The 23,690-nt window shown below is 44.6% G+C and overlaps 1 protein-coding gene across 14 annotated transcripts in view; it reads left to right on the top strand.

Moving 5' to 3' along the window:
• ZFHX3 (zinc finger homeobox 3) overlaps positions 1–23,690 on the top strand; it is a 285,359-nt gene that overhangs the window by 194,615 nt on the left and 67,054 nt on the right. For 11 of the 14 annotated variants that reach the window (XM_035118699.2, XM_035118697.2, XM_060276014.1 and 8 more), the window contains 2 exons: positions 3,162–3,236; positions 13,075–13,306. In XM_035118699.2, the coding sequence (XP_034974590.2) occupies positions 3,162–3,236; positions 13,075–13,306 (307 nt within the window). The other 3 variants (XM_035118705.2, XM_035118707.2, XM_060276019.1) reach the window with 3 other exon arrangements.

A 23,690-nucleotide genomic window follows, 5' to 3' on the forward strand; every position in this document is an offset into this window, starting at 1 on the left:
TTTAAATGTATGGTGTATCAGGTGTGGATATGACCCGAATGTGAATTTCCTGCCGTTGGCTCTGGATTTCACACATGGCATGAAGAGGGATAGTCGGGTTGAGGCATGGAGGGGTTTACGTTGAGGACTGGCAAGATGCCTCTGGAACTGGGTAGCTCAGTGGAGGCTCAGTGGGCTATTCAGAACTGCCACCGGGGGCAAGGACTTTATGCTGGGTCCCAGAACTCCTCCTTGGATGAGTGCCTACTGAATACTTTTGTATTCTAGCACTGCTCTGAGATCACTCCCTATAATCAAGTTCATGCACTCATTGGTAGGCACTGTGCATTTATTACTATCTCATTTCTTAGAATGAGATAGGCCTTTGTTGGGCCTCCAGAATATATGCCTTTGTTTCTGTTACGCACCATCAATTGGTTGCCCAGTGACAATATAGCTACTATATGCATTAATTAAATGACTTGAAGTAAATGTGTTTATTGGAATATGAACAATCCAGAAGAAGATCTGTTGTGCCTTTGACTGAGCGTAGGATGGGAGAAATTAGGACTGTTTCTTTCCAATGGAAGCAAATCTTGTGGTTGGTGACCATAGCTCAAGTGGCCTTTGTTTCCCATGGAGGGTTGCAGAATTGCCCCCACTTATGTGGACCTGTTTCAACTTGCATGAACTTTGCCAATGTTGTGCTCCTTAGTTGTTCATAAACTAGTGACCCCCTCAATAGGCTGGATCTCATGTGTCTTACATTCTTGGAGCTTATGCAGCAAGTCCCTGGTCTCACTTGAGTGTCCAGCTAAAGCTGCCTTTGTCAGGTGCTTTGGGACTGGGTTTCTTGGTGTTCTGCCTTTATCCAAGACCAGCCCATTGAAGCTACTTGGGGGTCATTTCTGGAGTGCTTCTGCCTTGGGGTTCCCAGTAGAAGCTTATCTCAGAACAAGCTGTGTGGGCAAGAAATTGGGGGTGTTAGTTGGTTTCTAGATCTGGTTGGCAAAGTGCTCCTTTAGTGATGATAAACTGTAATTAATCCATGCAACTTGCTTATTGCCAGATGGTATATAGGCAGGAGCTTTGTATGACTCTGACAAGGGTGTGTGTGTGATAGGTAGAAGACAAGGGTGTAAAACCTTAAGAACTGAAGTGATGAAAATCTTATGCTGAGGTTTAATGTATGCAAGTGTGGAAGCCAACCCCAGAGCTGCGTCAGGATATCCCAGAGATGAAGCCTTCCTAGTCATGTATTTTATTTATTTTTTATTTTTTATTGATTTCCTTTTGTATGTACAGTATACTAAATGCAAGGATATGCAAGATTGGCAACTTGTATTTTTTAATAAAAATAATAATAGAGTAAATGTGAATGCATAATACTGTTTCAATAATGAAATACTTATATTTTTTTTATTTAAAAAAACACCTCATACTCATATTATTCCTGTTGTGTTTTTTAGTCTGCAATCCTTTTCTTGAATAATACCATATCTATCCACGCTGCCTAGTTTTAACAGAAACCCAAGCTGGTCTTTTTACAGCCTTCCCCTTCTGCATATCCATCTCTTGTGGAATGGATACTGTTGTTGTCTTCTGGTTTAATCACTAGATATTATTAGGTTTATTTATTGAAAGAATTTTTATCCAGAATGTGGTTTGAATTATTGGCTGATGATGATCAGTCTACTACTTCATGAGGTTTTCAAATCCTGGTTAAAGGACAACTCAGTTACTTTTGCTGCTGCTTTAAGGTTCAAGTACAGTTAAGGCTGGAGGGGGGATTTTTTTCCTATGGATTGGAGGAAGCCCCTGGACCTGCTGTATGCTCACTGTCTTTTGATTGTTTGTTGTTGTTGTTTAGTCGTTTAGTCGTGTCCGACTCTTCGTGACCCCATGGACCATAGCACGCCAGGCACTCCTGTCTTGCACCGCCTCCCGCAGTTTGGTCAGACTCATGTTGGTAGCTTCGAGAACACTGTCCAACCATCTCGTCCTCTGTCGTCCCCTTCTCCTAGTGCCCTTTTGATTACAACTTCTTTATCATTATGACTCTGGCCTTCATCAGCCCCTGGACAGTCCTTTCATATCTTGATGGTCATTGCAATGGTGTGTGCAGCAGTGATGTGGCACAGAAAAAGCTTTTGGAAGAAAAATCTTTTCACTACCAGAAAATTATCTGCTTTAAAAATGTTTCATTAAATTGACTGATAACAAAATGAATGAACACAATACAGATCAACTGGGGGCTGGAATGGATACAATGCCAATCAAATCTAAAGCAAAATCTTAATTAACTTTTTCCAGGTGACTTTCACTAGAAAGCACAAATATTTATGCACACAGGTATAACAAAAATAATATACTAACAGTTTTCAGAGCTTAGTCCCTGTGCCCTAAAGTCAGGGATGTGTGTTTCTATTGAGTTTGTTATTTTTAAAAACACTTTAAAGTATTAATAAAATAACAATAACATTTAAACCATACTATGTGTACCTTATTGTTTTCCCCAACCCTCACCAGTCAAATATTTAAGTTTGACTACCGTACATTTGGCTATTGGAATCTTTTTTTAAAAGATAGCTATGCAGCATTTAAAATTAACATGATATGCCATTGTTTTTGTTTACTAAATGTAGGGCAAAGAAACATGTGAAGCAGGAATGCCCCCCCCCCAGAAAAAACCAGATCAAATTGTCCTGGTCCTGGAATGGGTGTTGTGTGGGGGAAAGAGGAAAGGGGATTTCCCATGTCTGGATCTCTCTTCTAGCTAGGTTACATGCTTGTTGAAAGCTTGCACTTGCCTCCACCCAAGGCCAGAGGAGAATAATGCTAGCAGGTCATTCAACCTCTTTCTGAAAGAAGCAAGGCAGGAGAGCCCAGCTGGACTCCACATAACAGCCTATCAAAGAGGTGGCATGAGAAGAGTACAAATATCCTTATACCGTATTTCTGACTTCAGTAATACAGTCCTCGTCAGTAATACAGTTTGTCCTGACTTATAACACCCACAATCTGAACAATATGGTGAGGTAGAAGGAAACTGGGAGGCATCCAAACTAGAAATTGTAATGAATGGCCATTTATCTACCCTCACAGTGACCAGTTAAATGTAAATTTAGGCCATGACAATGTGTCAAAATTTCTAGACATGATAAATGATTGTGTCTTAACAGTTAGCCATGGAACCGACAAGAGGAGAGGCGACTCTTGATTTAATCCTATGTGATGCCCTGGATCTGGTGCAAGATGTAAGTGTTGTTGAACTGTTTGGAAACGCTGACTACAATGCTAACAGATTCTACATGCATACTGTCCAAAATGTGTTAACATAATAAATTAACTTTCAGAGGAGATGATAGATAGATAGATAGAAAGATAGATAAGATAGATATGGCTGGAAAAAAGCAAAAAAGGAAGAGAGCAAAAAACTCTTCCGCTAACTTGGAAGAGTTACCTCGAGTTGAGAACTTTGCCCCAGGATGAGAACGGAAATTGTGTGCCGGCGGCGTAGCGGCAGCACGAGGCCCCATTAGCAAAAGCACAATTCTAGTTAAGAACAGTTTCAAGTTAAGAACAGACCTCCGGAACGAATTAAGTTCGTAACTAGAGGTACCACTGTAGGCCTATTTATTAAAACATTTATATTCTGCCTTTCTGTTGGAGATTCTTAGTTATAAAGTTTAAAGCAGTATTTAAAAAATCAGGGAAACACAGAGAAGATTTGTTTCAAGCCCAAAGTTCCCTTGAAAAGTCAAGTTTTAGCTGCTTACCAAAAGACAAGCAATGAGGCTACACAGATAGGTCTGCTTGCGGAGGATGTTCCACAAGTTAGGCACAGCAGTCACTAAAGCCTCACCTCATGGGTACCGTCAAATGAGGAATGAGTCTGCTCTTGAAAGTGCCTGGTGCATTTGGAGATTCTAGAGATTGAACCAGAGACCACTGGCAGCAAAACATGTGCTCTACCCTTAAGCTATGACTCCTAATGATGGGGATGCTGTTAAGGATGAACTATCTGTAGTGGAGAGCAACAGATTGTTTAGCACTTAAATGGGATCTAGGATATCGTAAGGTTGTCCTGAACTGGCGCATTATAGGTCTTGCCTCAGTTTTCCCAACTTCCCTAGGATAATGAATTTTGCACACAAAGTTGATGGTATACACGTATTAAATTATAGGGTGAGCCTCAGATGTCTTCATGCCAGAAGCTGAAAAACAAGTACTGTTAACTCTGTATCTGAAGGCAGAATTAGATCTGTGCTCTAGATGTCACTTCTGTTAACTTCCAAGTGAGTGTCCATCTTCCAGAGCTACTACACTAGTTTGTGGCGCTAAAATGTATGCTGAATTTTCACCAACAAAAAGTGTCAGGTTAAGTTTCATCCCCCAATACCTTTTTCATTTTAAAACTATTTTTTTATTAATTATTAAATTTCTACCCCATCCTTTCTCCCAAAGGTGGTATGGTTAAGTAGCATAGCAATATAATTAAAATATTAAGAACATCTAAAAATATTTTAGATGTGCTGTTTGCAGCTTGTTAGAAGCTTCTTGGTTCTATGTCAATTTACAAGCTAGGTAGTTTGGGATCACATAGACAAAAATTATGATACAAAGTCATAATGCAACCAATCATATTCGTATTGTCACAGAGCGGAGTAAGAGTAAGGGCAGGAAGCATTGCCTTCACTCTAAATGGACTGCCTAGTAATACCACCTAGCCACTCAGGTGACTTCATGAAGCCAAATCAGAGTGAGGGCAATGCTTCCTGCATCTCTTGCTTGATATTTTAGCCTATTTTGCAGGCTTCCAGAAAAACTGGATAATGGTAGTAGAGATGGGAACTTTATAAGAGTCATGTTTTTTCATAAAAATGTGTACTCCCCATCAGTTCAGCCTTGCTCATAAACATGACATAATCATTTAAGGATTTGTGAGTAACTTTTGAGAAGACAGACACATTTTTATGCTTAGGAATTGAGATTTATCCCAACGTTTGTTTTTCTGCCTTCTCTCATTGTGGCCAAAGAGCTGTGGAAGCCCTCACCAAAGAAATGGTCAGGTTCAAGGTACCTTCTGCATATACATTCTTTGCCCCCTTCTAGCGTGTTCATAGTTACATACCATTATTCTGCAAGGAGGCTGGCATGTGCACACCTGAAAGGGATGGTTTCTGCTTCTAGGCCACTTGATCTTGTTGCTGCTGCTGGCTTCTGGTCTTTCCTCTGAGCAGCCCAAGGGCCCCGCAGCCCAACAGTCTTCTGTCTTTTGGAATGGCTGTAGTGAGTGATTAATTAGGATTCTGTGGCCTACTGTGCAATTGGGGAAGACTTGCTTGGTCCCATCTCTACTGCTGCGTGTCCACCTGTCCCTGGGGAGGAGGCCGTGTTGCTCTCTGAAACCTGCATGCAGAGCAGCCTCGTTAAGGACTGATCTGTTTAGCTGGCTTGTGCTGCAGCCGGGTTCTTGCCTCCCTCTGGGCTTTAGCCCCTCCTCATTAAGCCAGTTGGGGCTATTGATTGGGTGTTTGTGTTTGGAAGAGTCTTACTTACTCCATGCATTATCTTGACAGATTGATCAGACCTGATTGAGAACCTCTTAAAGGAACGAACAGCTGTAATGGGAAAGTTGGACTCTGTCATCCGTTAGGGTGATTCTGGGAGCGAGAGGAACAAGGCTGACATCTTGGAGCAATTGTATTTACAATTAACATGGCTGAAAACGATTGCCTCTATTGATCCCCCCTTCCTGCAATTACAGCCCCATTGTTTACATTCCAGCACTTCAGTTATAAAAAGGAAATTCAATAATTATTGCATTATTTAAAGTTAAAGTGCCACAGAGTTTGCTGGCTGTGCTTGCTGGTTGATTTAACGTTCAGTAAAATCTATGCTGAGCTCTCCATCTTTAGGTTGAGCAATATTGGCTTTTAATGAGGCTTCAAGGGTGGAGCAAAAATCCACCTGCCGGCCGTGTGTTTCTGTTGTTTATGGGGGATCCTGACAGAGACTCCATTGCATGTAGGTGTTGGTAGAGGAACAAACCCTGGGTCGACCAGTCATTTCTGTATTGGAATGGATGGGGGAAAGCAAAGCGGTGAGCAATCTGAGATACTGCCATAAAATAGATTTCCCTTTTGGTTCTATGGAAGGGGCAGAAGAAGGGTTCAGAGGTGCCAGCAACAGCAGCACCTTTGCTTGCTTCTGCCACTCTTAGCACAGGCTTCACAGAGCAGTTGACCATGGGGAGATGGTTGACTACTGCTTGCTTCAGGGACAGTTGCAATTTCTAATCTGCCCTGAGATATAAAAGGGAGTTTAACTATTTATAAAACTCAGATGCCTTCTGTAACAATGATGTGAACAAGCCATGTATGTCTATGTCAGCTAGGATCCAGGCAGTGTTGGGGTGGAAGAAGCATAAAAGTGAGTTCATTTTTAAGTCCTGGTTTTATGTGTCTTAACTGTGGTGTTCAGTTAATCAATAGTTTCTGGCACTTGCTGCGGAGACCTCTGTTCCCTTTCTCTAAAACTGCTTTGCATGAATTATGCTTAGTTCCTTGAGCCACCTTTTTGTTGACTTTTAATGTATACCTTAATGCTGGTGAAACCACAGAGGCCTGACAGTGACCGCATTTGGGAAAAGCTGAGGGCACCATGTGAAAATTTTCTTGGCCCAGCAGAGCGGAGATTTCCTGCAATGTACAGGGGCATATCTGACTCTACTGTATGCAAAGTTGGAGATTTAACTCCCCCTTGAAATGACTGTGTGTAGCCTACCTTCACTTGTCTCTATGCAGTTGTCCTAAAATTTTGGCAACATGAGGGCATTTGGGCCCAATATATGACTTTTACAGAACCTACTGAGTGATTTTACTGCTATAGGTTGAACCCAAAGTTTCTCACCTGCTCTCCTTGTCTCCCTTATTCATGATAAACTAGAGTTGGGGAGCCTGTGGCCCTCCAGCTTCCATCATCATTGACCATTGACCATGCTGACTGAGGTTAATGGGAGTTGGTGTCCAACAACTTCTGGAGGGCCAGTCCTGGGAAACCAAAATCATAGTCAAGGAACTGGCTTTTCAGTTAAAATCAGTATGTATAAGTCTGTCATTATCCATTGCCTTTAGCCTTTATTGCTTCCTTCTGTAGATTTAACAGTTCACAGTGCACCAATAGCAATAGAGGCCACAACTGGCAGACAATACCCACACCCCTGTCAGCTTCTAGAGTCCAGACCTAGCAGCCCAAAATAGTTTTGGTCCTGCTCACACCTAGCCCAGCATCCCCTAGACCTGTTTTCTCCTTGACTTCAACCCCTGTGTCTGTCTTTGTTCTACTGGACTCCTGATCAGCCTTACAAGTGCTGCTTTCTCTTTCCCCTCCTGAGCTTTAAGTTGTGTGAAATTTTTTCCACAGCCATTTGCTTGGTTAGCCCCTTTGGGGCTCTCTTCCTTTCTTCTCTAACATCTTTTCAAGATGTGGCTCACCACCAGACCTTTCTTAAAATTTCTCTTTCTCAGTCATTTTCTGTCCTTAACTGTATAGCTACTGTCCCTTAGCAACTGAACACGGGGAACTGTCCATGGGTCTTGAACATTTATTTGTGGATTGTTTGGACAGAGGGCAGATCTCCCATGCCTAGAAAACACAGGTCTGAGCATTTCTCCACTTGACCCACACTTTCTAGGCACAGGTCCGAGCAATTGCCCCCTTGCCTTGCTCCTTTCCCAAGCCCCAATCTTTAGAGCTAAATCAGAGAAAACATCAATCTGGAGTAAACCCAAATTGCTGCTGCAATAGAGCACTAAAGAGCTGTTTTCCCTGGGGGATAGCAGCGGGACAAGAGGAAGTGTGGATAAGCCCAGAGTCTTCCCCAGCTGCAGCTCTAAGAAACCCTGAAGCCCACCAGTACAAAGGACTCATTCTTCCATTTGGCCTTTTTGAAGTGCCGCTGGGATCTTTTATCAGGAGTTTTGGATTGAAATATGTGAGTGATGCATCTCTCTCTCTCTCTCTCTCTCTCTCTCTCTCTCTCTCTCTCTCTCACACACACACACACACACACACACTTGAATTGGGAGAGGCAACTCTGGTGCTAGATTGATGCTTAGAGGTGGTCATGGACTAGATGTGGGCCAGTAAAGAAGATCCCATGAAGAAAATGTATTCTGAGTTCTTGCATACAGGAGCTGGGGAGATGAAGCAGGTCTATAGCTTGGGGGTCCCCCTGAATCCAGCACTGTTACTGGAGGCTCAAGTAGTCTCGCTGGATAGGAATGCCTGTTTCCAGCAACAGCCCCTTCCAGACAGAGATGACTTGGCCACTGTACTCTTGGTCTGGTGATGTCTAACTCAGATGCTTGTAATGTGATCTACATAGTGTTTCCCTTGAAAACTATTTGGAAACTTCAACTGGTCCAAAATGCAACAGCCAGCTTTACTAGTCAGGGTTCTATTTAGAGATCATATAACCCCTATTTTAAGACAACTGCACTGGTTGCTGTTTGTTTCCTGGGCCTGATTTAAGGTGTTCAAAGGCCTAAACCCCAGATATCTGAAAGGCCACCTCCTTCCCTACAGATCTCTCAGATAGACAGAAGGAGCCCTCTTGGTTGTTTCATTATGTCAGAAGTTCAGAGGCTGGCAGCCTGGGGTGGACATACTCCATGGTAGCCTCTAAACCATGAAACTCCCTCCTCACAGATGTGCATCTATCACCTTTGCTATATCTTCTTATCTGGAAAACACACCTCTTTCCCCTGACCTTTGGCAGTTAAGATTTCTGTGGGACCTGCTTCTTTGTGTTGTGTATATTTATTTTATCTATTTTCATTTTAGAACTGTTTTATTTGGCTTTGACATTACACAGTTATAAATGTTGTAACCTGCCCTGGGACTATATGGTGAAGGGTGGGCAAGAAATCCTAATAATAATAATAATAATAATAATAATAATAATAATAATAATAATAATATATTGAATTTATATACCGCCCTATACCTGCAGGTCTCAGGACAGTTCACAGGATAAAATCAGAATGTAGAACTACAAAGTACATAATCAAATTGAAAACAACAACAACCCAATAACCCCCCCCCAAAAAAAAACCCACATTTTAAAAGTGCGTAGGATATGTTAAAAACAGTTAAAACACCAAAAAGCAATTTTAAAAATATTTTTAAAAAACAACTTAAAAGCAATTTAACAGCATCAGTCCTTTTGAAGCCTGAGTCAGGTGGAGAGAGGCAGGAGTGGGCCCTCAGGCTCTCAGCAGGGTGGTCCTTTCTGGGCAGCAGTAGTCCAAATAAGCTTCTTGGGCGCCACCCTGGTTGCAGATTGCTGAAGTTCTGTGTGGTGAGAATTTATATACCACTTGATTTTGTGAAAACCTCTTAAGTGGCATAAAAAAGGTAAAGGACCCCTGACACTCAAGTCCAGTCGCGAACGACTCTGGGGTTACAGTGCTAATCTTACTTTACTGGCTGAGGGAGCCGACATTTGTTTGCAGACAGGTTTTCCGGGGCATGTGGCCAGCATGACTAAGCTGCTTCTGGTGAAACCAGAGCAGTGCACAGAAACGCTGTTTACCTTCCCGCCAGAGCAGTACCTATTTATCTACTTGTACTGTGTGCTTTCGAACTGCTAGGTGGGCAGGAGCTGGGACTGAGCATTGGGAGCTCATCCCGTCGCAGGGATTCGAACCACTGACCTTCTGATCAGCAAGCCCAAGAAGCTCTGTGGTTTAGACAGATTCCTTACAAGTATTATGTGGAACTCATAACAGTGCCAGTTCCATAGACTGAAGCAACTGAGTGGGCCTATATGGGGTAAGGCAATTCTGCAAGTAAACTGGTCTCTAGCTGTTAAGGGCTTACTAATAGTAACACTTTGATTATCTTGGCCCTGTAGCAGATAGACAACCGGCTTAAAACATATTTTAATGTTTCATATTATATTTTGTAAACTGCTTAGAGGTTTTCTTACCAATCCAGAGATATATAAATTTTATTAAATAGAATTAAAACCAGTGCAGATCTCTGAGCAGAGGGTTGCATACAGACAGGGTCTCACTGCTGTCAGCAAGCGAGCTGCTAAAACTAACTGCAGTTTCTGCATAAAGTACAAGGAAAGCCCCACACAGACTATGTTGCAGCAGTGTCTCAACTACTGTGGTCAAGGCTTCCGGTCCAGGAACGGTTGTAGCTGTCACACCAGTCACAAGGTGCTTCTAGTCACTGAGGCTACTTGCACCTCCATTGACAGAGCTGGATCTAGAAGTACCCCGGAACTGGATACCTGCTCCTTCAGAAAGTGCAGCCCCAAATATTGGGAATGTGTGTTTAAAATGGATCAAATAATTTTTTATAATAAGTATTTTAGAAGAAGAAACGGTTTAAGAAGAAGAGAGCGCTATATTAGTCATTAATAGAAATGTGGAAGGGGGGAGGAGGAAGTCGACAGAATAAGAATCATATATGATATTGTTATAGAAATATTTTTTTCCTTGTTCTTTGTTTTTTGTTCTTCATTTCCCCCCCCCCCGTTTTTTGTATTCTTTTTGTATACCCCTCGTTTTTTGTATTCTTTTTGTATATCCCTTTTTTGTACCTTTATAAAACCAATAAAAATATATTTTTTAAAAAAAACCAGAAAGTGCAGCCCTGTCCAGAGCCAGTGTGGTGTAGGAGAGCCAGTGTAGTGTAGTGGTTAAGAGTGGTAGACTTGTAATCTGGGGAGCCGGGTTCGCGTCTCCGCTCCTCCACATGCAGCTGCTGGGTGACCTTGGGCTAGTCACACTTCTCTGAAGTCTCTCAGCCCCACCTACCTCACAGGGTGTCTGTTGTGGGGGAGGAGGGGAAAGGAGATTGTTAGCCGCTTTGAGACTCCTTCGGGTAGTGATAAAGCGGGATATCAAATCCAAACTCTTCTTCTTCTTCTTCTTCAGTTGACCAATTTCTTAGGCATGGGAATCACACACCCACAGGGCCTCTGTCTTTCCAGGATCTAAGCTCAGCTTATTTGTAGTCAGAGTAATACCCTCCAGCTCTTGTGGACTGCAACTCCTGTCATTCCCGACCATTGGCTATGCTGTCTGCGGCTGGTGGGTGTTTTAGTCCACAACATCACGAGGGCACAGTGTTGACTATCTCTTTTCTAACAAATGGTCCTCACTGGACTGAGGAATGCCCTCATTTTGCAGCAAGTTCTAATCCTTTGGGAGCTTCACTTGTGATGGTTTTTATCAAATGTACTTCAGTGTGTTTCTGCTTTAAAAGTGAAGCTTTGACTAACCATGATCAATATTTTGCATTTCATGCGTGAAGAACCTGATGTTAGAAGCTTCCTGTTGTTGGGAAGGGGGAGGGGGAAACTGTTGTGCCCCTCCAAATTATGGAATTGATCAATGTACCCTGGCAGAAGTTGTTTGGCTTTTCTTACTTAGTAGCTAGTAAAAGCCTATATTCTTTAGAAGAAATTACTTCCTAGGGAGACTTCTTGTTTAGCTTTTCCTTTTCCTATTCTGTATGGATAAGCTTTGAGTAGAGCATGTGCTATGCATGTAGAAGGTCCCAGGTTTAATCCCTGGCATCCCCAGGTAGGGTTGGGAGAGACCCCTATCTGAAAATCTGGAGAATCACAGCTCATCAGTGTAGACAATGCTGAGCTATGTGGACCAGTCATCTCTCTTGATGTACGACAGCTTCCAATGTTTCTTTGTGGTTCTGCCTGTTATCCCTGAGAATTGTAAGTTTCTTTTTTGGTCTAGCTCAACTCCATTGAGGGGCAGTCTGCACTAGGGGCTGAACTAGCATTTAATTCTCACAAAGCTTTTTCTATAATGAATTGAATTCAGCAGGCTTGTGAAGGGAGGTGCATTACTGCCCACGGGTGAGGAGGAGTGGGTTGCTGTGAAGCTGGCCAAAGATGATCCAATTTGGTTTCTTTCTGTGTTTGCTGCAGAAAGAAGGAAGGTCAGACAAATGACACCCATTTTTTTCAGAGTGGTAAAAACAAAAAAGGGAATGTGAGGAGCTCTTCAAACTGGATAAATGTGTGTTAAATGGCATGTGTGCTTCATTGTAAGCAAGTGTAAAGCCGTGCACATTGAGGCAAAACAACAACAACCCCCCCCCCAATTTTACACATACAGGAATATACTGTGTACAGTTCTGGTCAACTCAGCTGAGAAAGGACATTGTAGAACTCAAAAAGGTTAAGAAAAGAGCACAAGAATGACCATATGACTAGAAGAAGCCCCCATGAGGAAAGTTACAACATTTGGGAACATTTAGTTTAGGGAAAAAGGCAATTGAAGGGGGAAATGATAAAAGTGTATAAAATTATGCATGGCGTGGAGAAAGTGGAAAGAAATAAGTTTTTCTCCCTCCTGCTCATAATACCAGAACCAGTGGGGCAATCCAATGAAGCTGAATGCTAGAAGATCCAGAACAGACAAAAGGAAGGACTTATTCATGCAGACATGTAGTTAGACGATTGAATTCATTTCAACAAGAGGTGGTGATGGCCACCAACTTGGAAAGCTTTAATAAGGTTTTGCACAAATTCATGAAAAGACATAAGGCTATCATGACCAGCAGCTGCTAGTCATGATGACTCCAGTGAGGGAGGCAAAATGCCTCTGAACTGTAAGTGGGGAGAGTGCTCTTGTTTTTCAGGTGTCCTATTGGGGCATCTGGTTGGCTAGTGTGACAAAAAGGTGCTGGACTAGATGGGCCTTTGGCCTGATCCTTTAACTCCCTGTGTCATGCACCTTGGATGTTGTTCTAGTTTGCTGTACAGTGGTACTTTGGAACTTCCACAGGTAGTGAAGTCCTGAATAGTTTTCTGTGTAGAGTAAGTGTAGGTGACAAACGACGAGTTTGTCTTTTAAATTCAGATTTTTAAAAGATGCTTCTTATGAGTGAAATGCAGAGAGTGTGGGGAAGTCTGCCTTCTTCTGCCCCCACTTGGGCTTTTGAGGTCCCTAGGATTTTGACACGCTCAGTTTTGCCAGTTTTGCCCTGGAGTTTGTATAAGTTGGTCCTCATTGCTGACCTTTTGTTCTAATTTCCTTTCTGCAGCACCTTCAGCATCATGAGAGTGGAGTTGATGGGGAAAGCTGCTTCTACCACTGTGTCCTATGTAACTACTCCACCAAGGCCAAACTGAATCTCATTCAGCATGTGCGCTCCATGAAACACCAGCGGAGTGAGAGCCTGCGTAAGCTGCAGCGCCTACAGAAGGGCCTTCCCGAAGAAGAAGAGGACCTGGGCCAAATCTTCACCATCCAGAAGTGCTCCGCCCCTGATGCTGGTGAGTGGTATTTCTCACACGAGCAAAGTGTAGCTCTTCTTTCTGCCATTACAGTGAGATGTGTCTGCTTCAGTGACACCAGGGTGTTGCTCTCTCAATTTCAGAAGGTGAGGAACAAGTTGACCTCCCTTCATGACTGCTGTTGGGAAGGCAGCACTAGGATTGCGACTGGATTTTTGGCCCAGCACTCAGACACTTGTCTGGCTGAATAACGGTTTGCACTGACTTTCTGCTTGCTTGGTGGGACCAACATCAGCCAAGTTGGCCTGAAGTGGATGTATTCGTCTAGTGTTGTGGAGATCTTACTTGCATTTCATTCTCCTGTTGTAAGGAAAGCATCCAGCTGGCCTTCATGAGTTGTTTTATGATCTATAGAGACTGCTTACTGCCTGCTGTCTGCTTCTTTTCCTTTGGGATTGCATTAGCACCAACCGTGCTGTGCCATGCCCTGGCAGGTTGCAGGAAGTAAGGATTATGTGCAGGCAGTGGGGGTGGCAAGGGAAGGAGGCAGAGGCATAGCGTGGAGGGCTCTCAGGGTGATGGCCCTGGGTGCATTTTTCTGGGGAACGCTACACATTTGGCTCCTCACTCCATCCTGCATTGCAAAGCTGGAATCTGATCTGAATGATTCACTTTGTGAGGCTGGGATCAAAGGGTGCCCTGCCAGCCCCAAGCCACTTTTAGAGGCTGGGATGATCCAGGGACAGGTGACGCAGTGCTGCCCTGCTTGGCTCTGGTAGAGTTGGGGTCACATTGGTGGTGAGTGCTGGGCTGGCGCAGCAGACTCTGTTAACCCTCTGCGCCCAACTGCCCCTGGTGCACATGCGCATGTGCACGCCCCTGGGTCTGGCAAAACACACTACACCACTGGAGTCAATGTATTGGTCCCATACCCACCCCCCGTCTAACATGATAGAGAAGACTGAGCTCCTTGTATTGTGTTTTGTGCAGGGGCATTAATGAGAGGAGGCTGGGTTAGGTTAATGCTATAGAAGTTTGGAAGAGGCCCCTTCCAATTCAAACTGGCCTATCCTCCAATTTGTTTTTGGTGCATTTGTTTTCTAAAATAAAATAAAGCTTTCAAATCAGATTTGCTTAGGTTCAATGAGAACCTAAGAGAGAGAGAGAGAGAGTAGCAGAAAACAGATCCAATGTGCAGCAGCCGTGAAAAGTGCAAATGCCATGTGAGGCATCACTCAGAAAGGAATTGAAAATAAAACTGCTAATATCATCCAGCTGTTATACAAATCTATGTTGAGATCACACTTTTGTTCCTATTTTTAAAGGGCTATCAGGTATATCGTAGGAATTTTTCAAGAAGTTTTCTCTAGTCTCTTGGCCCAAACTAAAAGTAAAGAGACCCCTGACCGTTAGGTCCAGTCACGGACAACTCTGGGGTTGTGGCGCTCATCTCGCTTTACTGGCCGAGGGAGCCGGTGTGTCCGCAGACAGCTTCAGGGTCATGTGGCCAGCATGACAAAGCCGCTTCTGGCGACCAGAGCAGCGCACAGAAACGCTGTTTACCTTCCCGCCACAGTGGTACCTATTTATCTACTTGCACTTGACATGCTTTCGAACTGCTAGGTTGGCAGGAGCAGGCACCAAACAATGGGAGCTCACCCCGTTGCAGGGATTTGAACCACCAACCTTCTGATCAGCAAGCCCTAGGCTCAGTGGTTTAACCCACAGCGCCACCCGCGTCCTGGCCCAAATTAAGGACAATCCAATGTATCTTCCTTTTGCTTGACTTATGAGGCCTCCTTTGCCTTTGTAGGCTTCCCTACTGCCTGCCTTCCTTGGCTCAGTTAAGTGCCATTCTCCTTGTATGTGTGACAGAATGCTGCTTTATGCAGAAGGGTCCATCCATTTGTCCTAGCCCAACCATAAATAGTCTCCCTGATTTCCTCCATGGCTCTGCTAGGAGGCATGGCAGCAGTCCCTTCATTCGACAGCAAACAACAGCCAATTCATTGTGGTGAACATAATTATTTCAGCACCACTTCTAATCACAGCCTGAGACATAAGAATGCAAGAATAACCCTGCTGGGTCAGACCAAAGGCCCATCTAGTCTAGCATCCTGTTCTCACAGTGGCCACCCTATGGGAAGCTCACAAAGATGAGATGAGCACAGCAGCACTCTCCCCACTTGTGATTCCCAGCCACTGGTATTCAGGGGATTTCTGCCTCTGACAGTGGAGGAATAACATAGCCGTCATGACTAGTAGCCCTTAACAGCTTCCTCAATAAATTTATCTAAACCCCTTCTAAAGTCATCCACACTGGTGACAATCACAACCTATTGTGTGAGTGAGTTCCATAGTTCAAGTATGTGTTATGTGAAGAAGTGCTTTGTTTTGTCTGTCCTGAATCTTCCAGCCTCATTGGATGGTCCAAAGTTTTATTATTCTGGAGAAACACCTCTCTATCTTATTTCTCCACACCGTGTATAGTTTTATACATCTTTGTCATGTCCTCCCTTACTTGCTTTTTTAAAAAAACTAAAAAAGTTCAAATGTTGTAATCTTTCCTCATATAAGAGGTGCTGCAGCCCCTTGGTCATTTTGTTGCCCTTTTCTAAACCCTTTCCAGCTCTGCAAAATCCATTTCAAGGTGAGGCATCCAGAACTGCACACAGCGCAGTCACATTATAAATTTGCATAAAGGTATAAAGACCCTGATGCTGGGAAAGATTGAGGGCACAAGGAGAAGGGGGTGACAGAGGATGAGGTGGTTGGACAGTGTTCTCGAAGCTACCAACATGAGTCTGACCAAACTGCGGGAGGCAGTGGGAGACAGGAGTGCCTGGCGTGCTCTGGTCCATGGGGTCACGAAGAGTCGGACACGACTAAACGACTAAACAACAACAACATTACAATATTATCAGTTTTGTTGCCACTTTCCTAATTATCCCTAACATGGAATTTACCTTTCATAACTGTCACACACTGGGTTGACATCATAGAACCTCATCAGTCACTGCCAGTTTAGGCTTAATAAGTGCATATGTAAAGTTACTTTTTTTTTTTTGCTCCACTGGCCATCACTTTACCCTTCCTTACATTGAATCTCGTTTTCTATTTAAATGCCATTCACCCAGTTTTGAGAGTTCATTTTGGAACTCCTAGCAATCCCTTTCTGTTCAAGTTTCTGCGGTCCTCCAGGCCATTTATGAACAAGTTAAAAAGCACAGTTCCTGATTCTGAGCCTTGGGGCCAGGGCACTTCTGCTTCCTATTCTTTAACCAATTCCTGCTCCATAAGAGAACCTGACTGCTAAGCTTACTCAGGAGTCTTTGGTGAGGTACTTTATCAACAGCTTTTTTTGAAAGTCTAAGTGCAAAATGGTCATATTAACACCACACATTTAAATCACACATGGCTTCCCCCAAAGAATCCTAGGGACTGTATATTGCTAAGGGTGCTGTGCATTGGGGCTCTGTGAGAGGTAGACTACAGTTCCCAGGATTCTTTGGGGGAAGCCATGTATGCTTTAAATGCATGGTATGGATATGACCAAAATTAATTGGATCATCTCTGTCTATATGCTTGTTTACACTCAAATAACTCTAATGGGTTGTGAGACAGAAATTAGGCTTCCAGATGCCATGCTGGTTCTGCTTTGGCAAGGCTTGTTCTTCCATATGCTTGGTAATTCTATCTTTAGCGGTGATTTCCACCAGTTTTCCTGGAGCAGACATTAAGCTAACTGACTTGCATTTTCTCAGATCTCCACTTGATCCCTTCTAAAAAAATTGGTGTAACATTGGCCACTTTCCTCGGGCTTGGAGGCTAACTGTACGGACATAGGAAGCTGCCTTGTCTTTTCTAACTGGCAATGGCTCTCCAGGGTTTCAGACAACTATGCAAAGTATCACTGTGGTGATAATACCGTGTTTCTCATATTTTAAGGCATCCCTACAAAATAAGGCATGGCAGGATTTTCAAGACCTAACGAAATATAAGGCGTACCCCGAAAATAAGACATGCTGGTATGGCAGGGCATGCCATGCCAAGTCCCAACCCAGCGGGACCCGGCAAAGGTCTGAGAGGGCGGCTCCAGGAAGCGAGGAAGGAGCAGGCAGCGGCCGACAGCAAGAACCTTCCGCGAGGGAAAATGGGACGACATGCCCAGGCGAGAGACAGGAGGAGGAAGAGGGCAGCGGCGGCGGCAGCAGCTGCAAGCAGGGGCCCAGACAAGGAGGCAGCCGGGAGCGCGAGAGGGAGTGCAGCCGGAGCCGGAGGGCGAGGAGGAGCCTCTGGCGTGGGGAAGCCGGAGGGCGGGCAGGCAGGCAGGCCGGGCGGCTGTGGCGGGGCAGAGGATCCGCCGGTGGGAGCTGGGAAGGAGGAGGAAGTGATGCGTGTTCCGGCTCCTCGTGTACTGCAGCGCGGTAGCTCCGCCCGGCCTGGCTCCTCCTTCCCTGGTGTGCGCTGTGCTCGCGCTGTGCTGCTCTCCCGCCGTCTCTTCTGGCTCAGCCAGAGCCGAGACAAGGACACGGGGAAGGAGGAGGAAGAGGAGGCGGGGCCTCGGCACCCATGGCAGCCTCCTCCGGATGGGAGCAGCACTACATGGCGGGGAGCCCACCCTTTGCCGGCTCGAGCAGCAAGCCGGCGGTGGGCTGCTGCCTTTGCTGGTTCCCGCTCAGTCGGGGCTCGGCAAAGCGCGCACTTTGCCAAGCCCCAACGGAGCGGGAGCCGGCAAAGGCAGCAGCGCGCGCTTTGCCAAGCTCCAAGCCGGCGGCGGGACGCAGCAAGAGCTGCAGCGCGCACAGCTTGGAGCCCCAACCCGGCAGGACCCAGCAGCGTGCCCTGCTGAAGCGCCAACAAAGTGCACAGCAGCCAGTTCCGGGCGCCGAGCCACAGCAGGAAGAGGAGGTACCATAATTTTTTTAAAAAAATAAGACACCCCCGAATAAAGGTAAAAATGAATATAAGACATGACTTATAATATGAGAAACACGGTATGAACCATAAACAGCCAAAACCACCACACACTGGCTGGAAAATGTAACGAGGAATTTACTTGAACGCTAATCTAAAAGAATGAACTCATGGTCATTCTCCAGCGTTTCAGGCAAAAACTTTTCCCAGCCCTATCTGGAATTGAACCTGGGACCTTCTGCATGCAAGGCAGTTGCTCAAAGCAACTTCAAGCTACTGTACATGGTTTTGTTAGAAGACCAGCAATTTAACATTCAAGTGTTTTTTAAAACTGCCTGGTGCATCCAAACCCTGTGATTTGTCACTTTTTAATTTGTCATTAAGACCTAGAACCTTGTGACTTATTACCACTGTTTGCCTTTGTTCCTCAGACTGCCTTCCTGAAAGTTAGTTCAGGCACAAGGATATTTCTTACATCTTCCACTGTCAAGACAGATCAAAGAATTCACCTCTGAAATCTCCTTTTCCTCCTTTAGCACACTGTCAAGACAGATCAAAGAATTCACCTCTGAAATCTCCTTTTCCTCCTTTAGCACACCTTTGGCTTCCTTGTTGTCCAAAGGTCCAACTACTGTACCTTGTTAGCCTGTCTCCTGCTCTTAACGTATTTAAAGAGTTTTTATGTAGCTGGTCTTTGCTGAAAACATAATGTGCTCCTCAAATTCTTTTCTTTCTTTTTTTACATCATTTATTGTCTGTTTGAATATATTTTGCCAAAGTTTGAATATATTTTGTGATTCTTTGGGCAAGACTTCTATTTTCTGAAGAAAGCCTTCTTGCCTCCTAATAGTTTCTGGATTTTCCTGGTTAACCACACTGGCATCCTCTTAGCCCTGATCTCCAGTATACATTCTAGCTAACTTCCATTAGAATAGAGTGTGTTGGTACAATCCCCAAGCATTCTAGAGACATTGGACCCTATTTCCTTTTCAACTTCCTTTTTATCAGTTCCCTCATTTTTGGGTAGCTTTCTCTATTGGAGTCAAATGTCACCACTTACATCTCATACCTAGGTGCTGAGGTTTTGGCAGAAGAAGTACTTAATTTGTCCTCATGTGTTTGTGTTTTGGGAGGCAAGAAGGCAGCTGTGTCCAGTGGGTAGAAGAGGTGATGGTGAAAGATATGAATAGCTTAATCATTTTCTGTTTTGCTCAAGGAAACACTTTCTCATGCCCCTTGAAGGTGTAGTATAAACTTATATATACACACACACCAAGCACTGGGTTAATGAAAGTCTCTAGTAGGAGCGCCTGGCAGGAAGGAAGTGGTTAGCAGGATTGTGGCAAGCAGAGTGAAGGCATGCTGCAGTTGCTCTGAAACGTGGCAGGAATCTCATAAACCTCCAGCTTGCTCCACCAGACACTTGTCATCAGCCGCTCATGGCTTTCATTAAGCAGCAAGAGAGGAAGCTCCAGCTGCTGACTTGTTCCAGAATGTTTTCCTTGTTCAGCTGCATCCTAAGCCCACAAGGAGCAGCCAGCTGCCAGATTGCTGAGCTGGGAAACTTGGCAGTGATTTGGGGTCCCTCTGCTGGCTGCTTCTCATCATTAAAGGCATCCCTCCTCCTCCTCCTGCTCCTCCTCCTCCTCCTCCTCCTGCTGCTGCTGCACAGGCCTGGTTCTTTTCACGTGTTGTGTTTAGCAGTAAGCCACAACATAGGCTTTACTTGGCCTGGCTGGGTTTCTGATGCTATCTTGCCCTTTTGTGTAGAGGCAAAGCTTCACCTTCCCTCTGAAAGCTCTTCTCTTCCCGTTGGATGACTTGCCCAAGGAACGCAGGGCTATATACGTCTTCCCAACCTGCAGCAGAAACTGCAGGGCACAGAGGGCAGCACCCCACATGGTGGTCGTTTGAAAGCCTTGGTTGATAGACAATGTTGAAATACAGAATCAGTTCCTCCTACTGCTTTGTAATTTGCTCATACCTTTGGGAGATCGGATTCAGTATGTGGAGAAGTTGTTGCTCAGTAGTAGACTCTGCTTGGCACATAGAAGGTTCCAGGTCCAACCCTTTAATAAAAGGATCTTGTAGCAGGTGGCTGAAAAGACCTCCACTGCATTAGACACAGGAGAGCCACTGCCAGACAGATGAACAAATAGACTTAACTTGGAATAAGGCAGTTAGGAAGCTACCTTATACTGAGTCAGCCCACTGGTCCATTTAGCTCAGTATTGTCTCCACTGACGGCAGCAGCTGCCCAGGATTTCAGGCAGGAGCCTCTGCCAGCCCTATCTGGAGAACCAGGGATTGATCTTGGGAACATCTGTATGCAAGGGAGATGCTGTACCACTGAGCACAGGCCCTTCTCAATAGTTTCCCATGTTAAATAGGTTCCTTCTGTGCTCCTTCTGTGGTCTGCTACCAGTCAGGAAGCAATTCATGCATCACCTGTTCTCAAGTTTGGGGCGGGAGGTATATGTGCCTGGTGGTGATGACGCATCAGGCTTTGATGAGTTCTTTCTGTCTCCTGTATTTGAGATTTCTTTTTCAGCAAGTGTTTCTGGCATGTGGCATGGTTACACTTGCAGCTTGCAAATCCTTTTGAAGTGAATCTCCTTGCAGTCCAGTGACATCTGAAAACATTTTAGCCACTTGTAGTTCCAGGCTGTTGCACCGTTTTGATGGCCTTATCATGCTGGCTGATGAGTAGTTCACTCTTCCAAACTTCCAGGCCAAACTTCCAAAAGCCAATAAATTAAAAGATTGTTTAGCTTTGCCTTCTGGTGCCTGACTGAATACAACACCCATACCTGTATCTTCTGTAGCTGATGCTCCAGCCCATGAGTGTCAGTAACATACTCTTCCTGCATATTCACATGAAACATGTATGATTGACCTCTGGGCTCTCTAGGTAAAAGCTGATATCTTTCTAGGCATTACTACCCTGCCCTAGACCAAACCAAGAAGATTCTCCCTAATTTCTTGGCATTCTCCTCCTTCATCCTTTGGCTTGTAGCTGGGCTTGTCCTCTGCCCTCCACTGCTTGCTTTGCTGCTGCCTTTGTGGCAGGACAATAGCATTAATTCCAGCCTTTGCAGGCAGGCAGTGCCTGTCTGTTCCACTTGACTAGTACAGCTGCCTCTGCTTTCCAGGCCACCTCCCAGGGGCCCTTCCTCCTTCCCTCGTTCTGAGGAAGGGGAAAGGTGACTGTTTGGATTCCAGGATTTGGGGGCGGGGAGCAAGGGGGGGGAGAGAGAAGATGTTAGGTAAAGGTAAAGGTACCCCTGATGGTTGTTCCAGCCGCGGACGACACTGGGGTTGTGGCGCTCATCTCACTCTATAGGCCGAGGGAGCCGGCGTTTGTCCACAGACAGCTTCCAGGTCATGTGGCCAGCATGTCTAAGCCGCTTCTGGAGAACCAGAGCAGCACACAGAAACGCCATTTACCTTCCCGCCGGAGCAGTACCTGTTTATCTACTTGAACTTTGATGTGCTTTTGAACTGCTAGGTAGGCAGGAGCTGGAACCGAGCAACGGGAGCTCACCCCGTCGCAGGAATTCGAACTGCCAACATTCTGATCGGCAAGCCCTAGGCTCTGTAGTTTAGACCAGTGCTCCCCAACCTTTTTATCGCCGCGGACCAGTCAACGTTTGATAATTTTACTGCGGCCCGCTGAGGGGGGGGACGTTTATTGTTTATATTTTATTTAGATTGTTTTGATTTAATAATTTTAATTTAATTGTATTTAATGATCCTTAGGCAGCCCGGTACCAATTGATCCACGGACCGCTACCGGTCCGTGGCCCGGGGGTTGAGGACCACTGGTTTAGACCACAGCGCCACCCACTAGGCATGTTAGTAGCTTATAATATCAAATCAACCATGCTAGTTTGGCCACTCTAGTAGTTCTCTGAAACCTTGTGTAGGGAGGATGCCCTTCTCATTGTTTCCTAGAAGCAGAGGTACAAATACCAGTAAGTCATTTTAGACCCTAAACATTTAATGGCCTTATAATGGGAGTGTGTGTGTTCGCATTCTGTCCTTGGCCCATAGTAGTTATAAATGACTTGGATGAAGGTATTGAGGTATTGCTAATCAAATTTGCAGATAGCACGACTTGGGAGGAGTAGCCAATGCCACAGAAGACAGAATCAGGATTCAAGTTGTCCTTAACAGATTGGAGAAGGGGGCCAACATAATTTCATATGGGACAAATAATCAAGTTCTACACCTATACAAGGAAGACCAGCTGGCTTGCCAGCAGTACATTTGAAAAGGATCTAGGGGTCTTAGTAGACCACAAGCTTAACATGAGTCAACAGTGTGACGCAGCAGCAAAAAAAGGCTAATGCTGTTTCAGACTGCATCAACAGAAGTCTAGTGTCCTGATCAAGGAAAGTCATAGTACCTGTATTCTGTAGTACCATAGTATTCTGCCTTGGTCAGACCACACCAATTTGTCCAATTCTGGGTACCACAATTTAAGAAGGATATTAACAGGCTGGAACGTGTGCAGAGGAGGGCAACCAAGATGATCAAGAGTCTGGAAACTAAGCCTTATGAGGAACAGTTGAGGGAGCTGGGTATGTTTCCCTGGAAAAGAGGAGACTGAGAGGAGATATGATAACCATCTTCCAATATCTAAAGGGCTGTCATAGGGAAGATGGAGTTAGCATGTTTCCTTCTGCTCTGGATGCTGCTGATACTGGGCTTCATTGTTGCTGTGCAAGTGGCCTCCTCAACTACAGGGCCCTAGGCTTCAGCTCCAAAGTCCAGCCCTAGCTGCACCACGACTTGGATGTTGTCTAGGAGATCCTTTCCATGAAAGTTGATGTGGAAAGTGCTGCACTCTCACAGAGCCTGTGGACTCTCTCTTGGGTCACAGAGCAAAACCTCCATATTGGGGTACAGAAGGGTTAGATGTTTTCTGGATCCCACCCTCTAAAATATTTCAGTTGAAATTATTTTAACCATTTGGAAAATGTTTGAGATTCATACAGCATGTAAAATTACAGAATGTGCATTTTTAGCTTACTTACTGAATAGACATCAGTCATGCTAAATCAGATCCCAATTGATTTATGATATTGCAATATTTTCAACTAAAATGTCCAGTTACAATTTTTCTGAAAAGGTGACATCACTGTATAAACAACATGTTTCTGTCTACCGTTTTTAAAATGCCAAAAATGTATTCATGTGACTCCTTTTCGGCAAAATAGAAGTAGAAATGTGTTGTTGTTGCTGTGTTATTTCAGGGCTGCAACAATAACAAAATCTGACTGTAATTTGCTTTAATTATCCGATAAATGGGGTGGGTCCTTTTTAAAAAATGGTGTCAAAGTCCAGAATAAAGAACATACAGTGGAAGCTATAGAATTCAAGAGTACAAGACACACCTCTGTGGGCTAAACATCAAATCTAACCATCTCATATTTATTTACCTTTTCACAAGAAGTGTAACTGCTTCTATTTGGGTTTTCCTCTGTTTTTGTTTTGTTAGCAA

This window comes from Zootoca vivipara, chromosome 6 (genome assembly GCF_963506605.1).
Source record: "Zootoca vivipara chromosome 6, rZooViv1.1, whole genome shotgun sequence".
NCBI classification, from domain to species: Eukaryota; Metazoa; Chordata; class Lepidosauria; order Squamata; family Lacertidae; genus Zootoca; species Zootoca vivipara.